This window comes from Leuresthes tenuis, unplaced genomic scaffold, assembly GCF_036924035.1.
Source record: "Leuresthes tenuis unplaced genomic scaffold, fLeuTen1.0.hap1 SCAF_7, whole genome shotgun sequence".
NCBI lineage: Eukaryota > Metazoa > Chordata > Actinopteri > Atheriniformes > Atherinopsidae > Leuresthes > Leuresthes tenuis.
Genome location: NW_027325361.1, coordinates 8,296,898 through 8,309,654, shown reverse-complemented (window position 1 = coordinate 8,309,654; position 12,757 = coordinate 8,296,898). Strand labels below are relative to the sequence as shown.

General features: G+C 39.3%; 1 protein-coding gene across 1 annotated transcript in view; it reads right to left on the bottom strand.

Moving 5' to 3' along the window:
- ror1 (receptor tyrosine kinase-like orphan receptor 1) overlaps nt 1–12,757 on the bottom strand; it is a 116,909-nt gene that overhangs the window by 3,611 nt on the left and 100,541 nt on the right. Inside the window, exons 5-11 of the mRNA XM_072389101.1 lie at nt 9,204–9,334; nt 7,279–7,596; nt 6,667–6,912; nt 5,819–6,033; nt 2,598–2,777; nt 1,054–1,281; nt 129–493 (exon numbers count right to left, since the gene is read on the bottom strand). Coding sequence (XP_072245202.1) covers nt 129–493; nt 1,054–1,281; nt 2,598–2,777; nt 5,819–6,033; nt 6,667–6,912; nt 7,279–7,596; nt 9,204–9,334 — 1,683 coding nt within the window. The remainder of the gene's footprint in view (nt 1–128; nt 494–1,053; nt 1,282–2,597; nt 2,778–5,818; nt 6,034–6,666; nt 6,913–7,278; nt 7,597–9,203; nt 9,335–12,757) is intronic.

Genomic DNA, 12,757 nt, shown 5'->3' with positions numbered 1-12,757 from the left:
CTAACTGAACATATTCCAAAGTGTCCCAAAGTTAAACACAAAGGTAGAATAAAGTTGTTTGGGAGGTTTAATAACACAAGGCCAGAGTTAGAGTTACTATCCTCTCAATAAACTTGATTGCCACAAACCTTGGTGGGCAGTCCTCCGGGCAGGGCAGCAGCTGCCTTTTTCTCACCATCTCCATCACTTCTTGGTTGGAGAAACCATAGTAGGGTTGCAGGCCGTAGCTAAAGACCTCCCATAACACGACTCCAAAAGACCAGATGTCCGAGTCTGAGGTGAACTTGCCGTAGGAGATGGCCTCAGGGGGCATCCAGCGGATTGGCAGAAGAGTTTTGGGCTGAATGCAGTAGTAGTCTGAGGAGTAGATCTCTCTTGAGAGACCCAAGTCTGAAATCTTTACATGCAATTGTTCACCTACTAAAATGTTCCGAGCTGCAAGGTCTTTATGGATGTAGAAGTGACTGGCTAAATACTCCATTCCTGCCGCCATCTATTTAAAAAAATGAGAAAAAAAATGATTGAAGGATCAAATTAGGATAATCTTATATTGAAACAGTCCTAATAATAAAAATCTAAAAGTTAAAAGGTTTACTGTATCAGTGTATATTTGATAACTTTTTAGTTTTTTTAAATTGATCCAATTGTTTTCCCCAAATGTCTTTAACATAGGAAATCTGAAGGTATCTGTTAACCACAACTGCACATAGAGCCAACAGAGTTGTTGAATTCATCAAACACAGCCCCACCAAAAATAAACTCAGTTTGTATCTTTTTAGCCTGTATCTCAGAGTGGGTGCTCTCCCAGCAGGAGAGGAACCTTTTGTGATGGATCTGCATTTTGATTGGTTCAGACGTTTTAAGTGTACAGCGACTGAACACATGTAAACATCTACAAAACTTTGGCCTTATAGACAAAGCTCTTTAAGCTTTTAAAAATGTAACAATAATAATTGATAATATACAATATTAATAATATATACAAGTTAATCATGCTGCACATATATCAATCTTACACGTATACAACACTCAGAGACTCAAATGTTTTCCTACCTGTATGGCCATATGCAGAAAGTCACCATGATCCAGGCTGGATTTTACTGTGCCGTCTTCATCACTGCTACAGCCAACGTCAGAGTGTGGAGAACGCATGATGAGGAACTCGTGGAGATCACCTTGTGGCAGAAACTCAAACAGCATACACACAGGCTGCTCCTGGGTAACCACACCCAGCAGGCACACCACACTGGGGTGCTGCAGCTCACTCAGCACTGCAACCTCCTTTAAGGAAAGCCAAACAAATGACAATGAGTTTAAATAGTAATTCAACTGCATTTATATGTTTATGCATTTGGAAGACACTTTTAGCCAAAGCAACTTCCAATGAAAACCACTAGTCAGGCTCTGTCAGAGTTGACAGGGGTGACAGTGTATAGACGACAAACAACCGGAGTGACCGAGTCGTGATGTAAGCCTTTGTGAGAGCATTCGAGTAGATGGGAGCCGTTCCATTAAGCACTTAGTAGGCTAACATCAGTGACTTGAATTTGATGTGGGCAGCTTACGGTAGCCAGTGGAGCTCAACAAACAGACGTGTGCTCTTTTAGGCTGACTGAAGACTAGACGCACGCCACGTTCTTGATCATATGCAGAGGTGTCACAGCACAGGCTGGGAGACCAGTTGGGAGGGCATTGCAGTAGTCAAAGTGGGAGATGACTATAGACTGCACCGGGAGCTGGGTGGCATGTTGGGTTAGGTACGGCCTGATCTTTCTTATGTTTAACAATGCAAAGCAGCACGATCAGGTGACGGAGGCAACATGATCTTTAAAAGTCAGCTGGTCCTCAATCATGACACCCAAGGTTCTAGCTATCTTTGATGGAGCAAGAGACAGGAATTCAGTTTGGATGCATTCATTGAAAGATTTATTAGACACCACTGGATTTACTAGAGACTCAAGATCTAAAGCAATACACAAACAAAATTTTGTTTGAGTTGAATCTGAAGTTAATCCATCACAGTTCTTGCTTTCAAAAGTGAAATAAAAAGATATTTGTTGCAGCACCTCTTTAAATGCTGACAGGTCAGCCTTATTTTATCTGAATGAAAACAAGATTACATTTTTAACTGTCTTTGGTTTGAATCCTTCTTAACATCCAATCAGGACAACCTGTCAGCAGTTAATGTTTATTTTTGGAACTATTTCCACTGAACTCAACTACAGTTCAGTGATTTCTGGCCATACACAGTCTCCAGTCATCCACTTCATTTACTTACTGTAGAAATATAACAAGACATGCCTCAAATCTTGTGGGAAGAGAGCCCTTTCCACAGAGAAAGTAGTCTCTTGCAGTTTATAACAGTAGGTTATTTCAGTAATAGTATACTTCACCAATCTGCACAAAAGTGAGCAGAAGCTGGCTTCAGAAATAACATTACAGCTGCCATAAAGATTATTTCTTAGAGTTATGGAATCTATAGACTGTTTAGGGAGAATCAGCTAATTCCCAATGAAGGTGCATAAAAACTGAACATTTTTAATTGAAAATTAATTAATTAATTGAAAAAACTTTGGAAGCAGCAATCCATTCTGTACCTGTTGGAAGTCTCCCCACTGCTGGACATTGGAAATGTCTTTCAGAGTCTTTATGGCCACAAGCTGAGCCTGGTCCATACCCGGCAGGTACAGGTGACCCTTGTAGATCTTCCCCAAAGTGCACTGTCCAAGTTCCTCCATGAAATGCACCGCTGATAAGGGAAGCTCTTTGGCTTTACTCTGCAAAGCGAAGAAATGAAAGAAGTGACATTAATGGGCAGAAAAATGTGATCATTATTTTCTTTTATATGGGAGTACTCACCATTATTATTGTATAGAGGGAAGAAATTATGACAAAAGGTCTGTCTGGTTCTAATTCAGTGCAGGGACACTGCCTAATATAACACCAAATACACATGCAAATTGTAAAATAAACTAAAACTAGAGCCCAGAGAACTGATAATTGTCATAATCAAACTTAATCCATTACATCAGCTTCTAATAGTCTCCCTTTGCAGCTTAGGAAAGCAATGGGGGGGAACTGAAATTGGGAAATTTTGGCAAAATCTCAAGTTTCGAAATGTCACTTGGCTCTCAGGTTAAAAAGCATTTAGAGACTATGCATTCTCTAGTGAAATGTTGCATTAGCTGTGCAAACAACAATTTATATATGTACCACATTTTCATTTCAGTCCACATTAAATACTTCTATGTTTATACCTAGCATTTTCACTATGACAAATCCTAAGAAAACTGCCTCTCCCTTCTTGATTGAGTTCTATTCTTAATTTTTCCCCAAATGATTCACCTCATCCCTATTACGTGACCCTTTTCTGTAAGAATTGACATAAAAATTGACCATTAATGGCTATTTCAACAGGTTTAGCAATTTTTCAAGTAACTTGCAACAGTACCCTTCACCGTGGTGAATGATCGCACGTGCTTTCAGGCAAGTAATCATAGGCAGAGGTTCACAATGTTTTTTAATTCAGTTTGAATTCATCATATCAATCTACTAATTAAAGATGAGTGTAGTTTGGTATCAGCTTAAATATCCCTTAAAATGTTCAACAAATAAATTAAAACTGTAACATCTTAGTTCTGCACTTATCTATATCTTACAATGAACATTTATGGAGTCTAATGAAGTTAAATTATCGTTGAGAATTGATGAAATTGATGTATGTGTGTGTGTGTGAGTGGGAACTCACTTAGGTGTGTGTGCTTGTGTTTGGGAGGAGATAAAAAGTAAGGAGAGGTTGGCAGAGATTTTGAGATTCCAGGAACTCTGAGATGAATAATGAAATTCCTTTGTGAGCAGCACACACACACACACAGGTCGGTATGAGCTCTGAGGGGGGCGAGTGTGTGTTGAATATTATGAGAAACACAGATGTTTTTAGTTATGGGTTTCTTTCACCCCATTCTTTTTCTCCCCACACCCAAAACCTCAGATCCTCCTCAGAACGCTGCAGGTTTATGTGTGTGTATACATATATGTGTCTAAACTGATTGTTACAGACTTTGGCCTCTTGATGACCCTGAAAAAAGCCTGCAGGGTAGCAGCATAATCCTAAACCTAGACAAAATTTTCGATAATGACGAAAGGAGAGAAAGACAATCAACTTGAAAATAATATATATCCAAATATATGAGGCCTGCCTCATATTTTGGTTTTACGTTTTAAGTCTTAATTTCAAATGATCTTGTGCATTACTAGTGTTTAGGTACAAAATGATATTCATGCATTGAAAAGTGAGCTGACAGCCACACCTCTGCAAAGGCATTTCCAGTTTTAGAACGAGTGGTTATGTAGTCTGAGCTGTTAGGAACTAATTTCAGGTCCTTTTTTTTTTAACCAAAAAGACCATTTAAAATCAACTGTATAATTCAATGACGGCACACTTGTCAATCTGAAAAAAATTTCATCCCTGCAAACTTGACTCTTTATAGATACATACTTGTCCTCTAGACACAGCAAGGAGACATTCCCTTTTAAGGTCTGAGAAACACTTGTTCCCATCCAACTAAAACCTAAATAAACCAGCAATATTAATGGCTTCTGATGCTCTTGACATTTTGCGGTTTTCTCGAACAATAGGTTGATGGTAACTTGATACACAGCACCTTGAGCATCAGCTCTGTTTTGCCCAAACAAACATGCTTTCTAGATAATCCCACATGCCCCACTTGAACCACTATAAGTTGTGCAGAAAAAGATTAAGTATGACTGAGTAAGCAACCTTGAAGGAAACATAATACAGATTCTAATGTTAGTTATGTGTTGGCAAGCAAAGCAGGAGCCTGATGATCTGCATTACAAAGAAGCTCTGTGAAAGATTAATGGGATGAGGAGGGAGAAAGAGAGCACCCGAAGTAATAGGATGGAGGAAGAGAAGTAAGAGAAGCAGCTAAAAAGATGGATTAACTGAAAGCAGGAGTGTAAGGGAGAGGTGTGGAAGAAGGGACAGTGAGAGAGAAATAAACAGAGGAAAAGAGCTGAACATTCCAGATCCTGCTGTGATGTGGTGATAGAGATCTGAGGCTTTGCCTGAGACAGGTCACTTCCACACACTCGACCCTGTAACCCCAGCATGCTGAGGCGTATCCCAGTTAACACACAGCATGCTGTGCCAGTGTTTTGACTCCTGTAGTCTGCTCTCAAGACTTATACAGACAAACCCAGCAAAAGGGGGCTTTTTTAAGGCCACTGTAGGACAGAGCATAATGCTGAGCATAAACACAGTTTATTAGGCAGATCTGACTGAAAGTAAAGTTGTCTTTTGATCAAAAGTACCAAGTACTTTTAAGGAATCAAAACGATAATTATAAGGCAAATTATGAGATGCCTGCGACTTAAAGCTAGAAATATGTCTTTAGGAGTACTTGACCAATCAAAAAAATGCTCAGTGCTGCATGCTCCATTCTGAAAGCATTCTAGTTATACAGTATATACAAAGTTATACAGCCAATAAGGTCTCAGTTCTTTTGTTGGCCCCTGGTTCCTGTGATGGAAACACAAGTGGTCAGGAAGAGGACTCTCCAAAGCTACAAAGTCCCCAAGAAAAGTTGCTGTTTTTGAAATGGATGTTTTTGTGGTCCAACACAAACTGTCTGCAGTAAATCCTGTTAGGGCTTCTTTAAACTGTAGTAAAGAGGTGTTGCATTGTACATTCTAGTGTTTTTCTTATGTTGGACAAAATGGATGAAAGAACAGAAAGGCCCATCATTTATTCCTCCTAACCACAATGCAGTATATTGTGATTGCGCTGCATACAAACCTTTGGTTTGTATGCCGTTGTGAGCATGGACATCTCAACGTTTTGTCCTCGGACTGGTTTGGGCTGACGTGGCGCGGGAGGCCTCGAGGACTTCTGGTTGTTGCGGCACACACAAATGAAGAAGAATAGCAGAGCGATGGCTAAGGGGATAGCAACACTGGGAACCAGGATGTATAAGATCTCCATGTTGCTGCCGCCCGACTTGTCCTTATAGTCTATGAAGACAGATGAATCATATGACATGAGTATTGGGGGTTACTGTACCACAATAATTTATTACCTTTACTATTACCGGACTGCATAGTGTAGTGGTATGATTGCCACCTTCCATGTGGGAGACCTGAGTTCAAATCCCCTGCATGAAAGGTACTACCTCCAGTAGGGGTCCTTAGGCAAGACCCCCTTACCTGTAAGTCACTTTGGATAAAAGCGTCTGCTAAATGCATAAACATAAACATTACTGTTGTTCTAATAATGGAAACCAAACACAGCTTTGCATACCATGACTCTCAGATGTACAGACTTATTTTGTAGTTTTTTTTTTCCCTTTTTCTCTAAGTGAGGCACATAGTTTTCTGTATATCAAAGGTCGGCAAATTCATAAAGAGAGAGTTCTCAGCAAAAAAAGTTATTAATTCATCGTTATCCTATACTTAATGATATCAAAGCAAAATGGGCTTTTTGAGAGAGGGGCTTTGAAAAGACATGAGCTGAGACCAAGCCTTCCAGACAAGAGGTGCTTCAGCTATATACAGCTATGAGAGAGGTGTTTTTTTTTTTTTTTACATTGAAACACTCATCTGCATTACTACCAAAATAACAAACTGAGAACATAAAAATATACTCACCACAGATGGGAATGTCACAGAGTTCCATGCGGACCACTTCGTCCAGCGTGAAGCACCAGGGAGCCTCATGTTTGTTCCCTGGGTTACGGCAGTATGAGTGGCCCCCGTTTAGTTCTGGGTAGCGAACTGCGAGGTACGTGTGGCTGTGAGGATACTGGGAGTTCCACGGCTGACACTGACGTCCCGATTTGGTCTTGCTGACTGTCCCTCTGTAGTCTGCCCCACTGTTGTTGTAACACTTGTGATCTGGGGGGGGGGAAATTTGGGGGTAAACTACGTGTCGAGAACCAATAGTGAGTAATTCTAAAACTAAGAAAGGAGTTGAAAGAGCACAAATGAGGGGTAATAGTAAATGATAATCGCACCATGTGTCCCTGTATTAAATGATTCAAATTATGATATCTCAGTGTTGAGTTAAGTTAATTTTTCTGCTGCTCTAATGTGGTCAAAAATTATTTAATCAATGTTTAACATCTAATACATGAACAGATTTTGTAGGAAATAAACAATTTTCTTAAGCGGTTTTAAAATAGCTGGGCTTAGACAACAGTAACATATTATCAGCAGCAGTGATTCGGTTAACCATTTAGTCAGGACGAGAAAAGGTCTTACTTTTGTTGATGGGCTCGGCCATGGGGATTCCGATTCTCAAACAGTTGGCACTCTCTGGACTGTCAGAAGCAGCCAAGTCTTCACAGTTTGGCAGTTTCAGTCTCTTCAGTATAAGTTGGTTTGAGCGGGCAATGATGTACTCTGTCTTACACAGATCATTCTCTAGGATTTCACATTCGTCCTTACAAAGGTCCCGTGGTCTGTCAGTGCCTGAGCTGCGGTCACAGGTTGGGAAGGCAAAATGGCAAAGGGAAGGGATGGCAAACTGGGAGCAACGGTCGGACAAATGATTAGATGTCCCAATCATGGTGAAGGCAGCTGGGAGCAAAAGAGGAAAGAAGATTTGAGTGTTAGACGAGAAAGAAAAATAATTACAGATGCTTGACTGCTTCAAAAAAAAATGTTTTGGAAGTTTTTTTTTGCAAATGAGATGGTTGGACATCCAAATCTGTCTCAATTTATCCTCCAAATATTGTTTAGTAAGGATAACTTAATAAAATATTACATATTTTCCATAAAATTATCCCTATTAAGATGAATGGATTATTAAATTGATTCTAGAAAAAAAATATATACCCAAGTTAACAAGTTTTGTTTTTACAAACCACACCCATCATAAATCATTTGGGCTCTTTGACCATCTACACATACAATGAATCAAATAAAAACTGATGAAGAAAACGCTACACTCAAATGTATGACTCAAAAGCAAAAAGTTATTGTAAACACATGCTTTTCTTTGGCTGTCATTATCAAATGAGGCAGATTTATACAGGGTGGAAAAGAAGACAGGCGAGTAAAAGGTGGATAAGTCAGGCTGGCAACAATCCAAATGTTTCTGCAGTACATATTGCTTGAATAAAATGATCATAAAGATCAATAAAGATGGCATTCATTTCAAGATGTTGAAGGTGGATGTCCTGGCTATTGCACTTATGATTAACAGTCCTCCTATAAGCTTATTATGATTCAATGGGGGCATAAATCTTAAGTATCCCTTGTCCTTGATGTTTTGGATTAGTGTGGGTTCATGGGACCTTTTGTTTAGGGGATGAAATGACAGCTGCATGGATGTAATCAGTAACGTTCACATTAAACTGACCTCTGAGGACATGCTCATGCAAATGCACAAAACACAGAGGCTGAGACACATTTATAACGGTATGAAAGTGTGGGCCATGTGTGCTCCTCACGGAGTGGAGACTATGGTGAGCTTCCTTTGAACTCTGATGTCCAGCTTTCTTCCTCATGCATAATGATTAAGAACAAAAAAATTCTGAAGGCTTTCATTGGTTTAGGATATGCCGAAAGGCTGCTTTCATTAAGGTGTTTTAATAAGTAAAAAACAGTCTGTGGAAGACGTGTGCACTGACAGACAAAAAACACCTGAGAGGATAAAAACAATAAGACTTTGCTGAAATAGCAGGAAATACAAAAAAACCCCTGATAATTAAAACATGTAGGAGTATAATTATTCCTACAAAGATGAAATACATTGATGCAGTTTTAAGCTGCACCATAATGAGGATGGGGGAGGATTGGTCAGGAAACAAGGGCAAGTAAATTACAAGTATGCCCAGTAATTTGATCAGCTTTTATAAAAAAACAACAAAAAAAACCCAAAACAAGATGATCCAGGATTTACTTTGGTCTGTCTAAATTGGATTTTTTTTAAAGTATCCCTTTCATCTGTTGACACGAGTTGTGTCCAACATTCCTCCAGATCTAGTCCAAGTCTAGTTGAACCAAACATTTCATAAAATCAGTAAGATACTTGAATTCAAACTGCCACTGTGACATGAAAGTACATGTTTATTAAGAATACATGACCTCTATGATGCAGAAGTCTAAACAGAAGTCTTTTATTTTCCTCTTCTACAGAAGGAAGATTCAGCCCACTAAAACTGCAGGAGTATTTTACTCACCTGTGATCTGGGTCTCAATCTCACCCTGCATCTGTAGTGAGTCGACAAAGATGCTGCGGTTACCGATGAAGCGGGCGCAGGCTATGCCTCTATACGGCTGGCAGAATCCCTCTTCATCAAATTCCTTCCGACTAGGAAAACAGAAATGGGATGAGAAACATTGAAAATTTAAGACAAGGCAGTGAAAACATAGTATAGTACAATACAGCACAGTGTAAAGAAATCGCCACTAGAGGTCAGTCCATGTTTAATTATTTGTACACAAAACTTATTAGACTTCTGTCTGAGGAAAGGCTGTTTCTTGTTGCTGTCTTTGTTTGACTAAAGATAAGTCACACTCCTGTCAGAGGCAGAGATCTTAAACACACACAAATCACAGCTCACAACACAGATGTAGGGACTAATATTTGGCCGTTGAGTGAGATGATTCCTCTTATGGCAGAGAAATGTCATCATACTTCGTTATTTGAAACACATGCGGACAACTATTCAACTTTTACTTTATTTGGGGAATTTCCTTGTGAATACAGCAACTTTTGCCCTTTTTAAACCCACTTATCCCTCTCCACCTTTTTCAATGTGCCTTGATCTTTCACCTTTCTTGTTCTATATATACACACACAGACACATACGCACACAAACCACTCACCCACGAGTGGGCTATCCACTCAGTGTGAGATCACTCAGTCATGTGCTTTAAGTCATGCCATATGGGGACTTTAAGACCAGGCAAAACCACAGTATATAGTACAGGGGAGTACATGATGCCACCACGCATAGAAACACATTATTGGCTGACGTAAAGTACATCCCCATACTTCAGACACCGTGGCTTGAGTAATGGTAAACAGAAGTACTCCTTGTGAAAGTGACCAGACTGTAAAGTTTTGGAAAATGTAATAAATTATCAAGTTGATAGATGCAGTTTTCAGCTGCGAGTGCTTGAATTAAATAATAAAAATACTCGTTACACATTTTCACAGTAATAAAGTTCTATTTTAAATAGTAATACAGTAAAAACAACATGTTAATTTAACCAAAGATACTTTTCCTTTTCTTTAATTCACCCCTGCCTCTGCCATGCAAACAGACTGCCTCACTTCTTTAAGCTTAATGCTTGATCTTCCACTCAATCATGTTGGCTTTGCTGCTGAGGTTCAGGTAGTTTACAAGGGATGTAACAGTGTGTGAATTACACCAATTAGCAGTCCACATGACGTAAAACTGCTAAAATGCTAAGATGCAACCAAAAACAAGGTGACAAAGCTTCAGGCAAGCGCACACAGATGCATGACTGTCCATGTGAACAAAACACATGCACACACACACAGCCTGAGTGACATCAAAGGTGTGTACATTTGGTGTGAGTCAGGGGTCATTAGGTTTCCTTTCTCTGAGGAGTGTTAAGTGACTTAAGGGCCAAGGTCAACTCTTTCCTACCCCTTACTGTGCAAATCTAAATGGGCTTTCCAGACATTGAGACACGTACATATACACATAAGGCTATAAAGCAATGGTTTGGATACCCTGAAATCCACAGATATGTCTTAACGTTACTCTTTTTGCACATTTAAGCAGATGTTAAGATGTGATGTCTTACCAAAAAATGGATATCAGTAAAAATGTTGTGGTGTGCCTGCAGAAAGCTTAGCACCCCTTCAACAAACCACAGACAGCTTCATCCTCAAATATTCTTCATTTGTCAAAAAGCTCAGTCTCCTGAAATCCCACCAGAACTTAAAGCTATAAAAGGAGAGTCATGTAATAAAAAAAAGTTACCACTGTGAGAACCAGTTGAATATTTTGAGGGACCTATAATTGATTTGGTCGTGACCATTCTACTTGTGATGAGCCAGAATATGAAAAGGCAGCTAAAGCATGAGAAAACACAAACACAGGATAAAGAGTGAGGGCTGGAGTGTGTCCAGGCAGCCCAGAGGTTAGTGCGTCACAGAGGATGGTGGACACACACATCCATACTAACATGAAGCCACACACAGACAAGTAAATGACAAGGGAGAGGAGACGATTCGCCACAACTCAGCCAGATCCCTGTTGGGAAATTATAAGTCTGGCCAGCCTGAATGCCCTCAACCGAACCAGCTCAGCCCAAATCCCGAATTGCCCAGCACGGCTCTGTAGGATTTCTTTTTTCTTTCCCTATTTTCCAAATCAGCTTAGATTCATAACCTTGCCTATGAGATGGATTAAATTGTCTGTAAATGACTTATAACATCAAAAAGAGAAATGGTTAGGGAAAAAGACCTCTTTAAGAATCACTGGAAGACATCTGAGGTTTTGTGAAACTTTTTCTTCAGTCTTCTAACCATTTATTTTTGGAGAGCCAAGTGCGGTTGCTATTTGTGTAAACAGAGGATAGCTTTTGGCCTTTTATTTTACACACCAACGCCACGGGTGCTCTATGTAATGTTTTATAACAGTTAATTACAAGGAAAGATTTTTCTTCTGAGACTCAATCTATAACAGAGATATAAAAAGAAAGGCGAGCCTCACCACAGAACCTATGTGAACAACAAGGTATCGAGGACACTGATTGTCCAAGGTAATTTTTTTAATGTTCTCATTCATTTAGCGCTTGTTAAGGAGTCAAGCTCTTTTTCTCACACCAGCCACTAGGATTTGCTGGTTGCAGGATAGGCCTTTGCAGTTCAGGAAATTGTGGCTCTGCAGTGATCTGCAATTTTTTTTGCTATCAATAACCAAGCATATGCAGATAACAAAGCAAGTGTGCAAAGCAAAGAAAATTGAAAACTTTTAAGTGTCATGTTAAAGAGCTGTTTCTCGGTACTCATTATCTAGTCAAGACAACATAAGCTATCAAATTGGAATCACCATGGTAATGCTACAGGATCTACAGATTAATAATAATATATGATAATTGCATCCATTAGTTGTTGAGATATTTCAATTTGACAAAAGTGGCAAACCAACCACTAGACTGACTTAATGTTGCTCCCTGCAGCCAGGCTGCAAGATAGTGACAACGTACATATATAACAAAGGCAAAAGAAAGAAGAACAGGCATTATAGTCAGAATTATTTAATTTTCTTCATTTGTGCAGATGGACATAATTTGTTATTTTTTTTCAAACCAAGAAGCTTTAAGTGCCTGAACCTAACCAGGTGGTTTAGATGCCTAAATGTAACCAAAAAGCAAGTGAAAATAAAAAAAAGTTTCAAATGTCATAAAAAGAAACTCATACATAAAGACTAACTTTTTTGCATCCATTTACATTGAAAGACAGGCATGTCCAAGAAAACAAAATCTTTAGATCACATCTGATGACAATTTCACAAACTGCCATGAGATCGGGTTGGGTGTTACTCTATTTACTATGAAATATGCGCACATGCCTGAACACAGGCTAACAGGCTACTTTAGGTGTCTTTTGATTGATCCTTGACCAAAATATTTCTTACTGTATAGACACAGATGTATCAATATAATGAGACAGGCACAGCTTTGATCTCAGAGACAAGGGTTAACGGTTGATGACAAATGTAACGTTGGCAGGAAAGGGAGTTTACTGTTG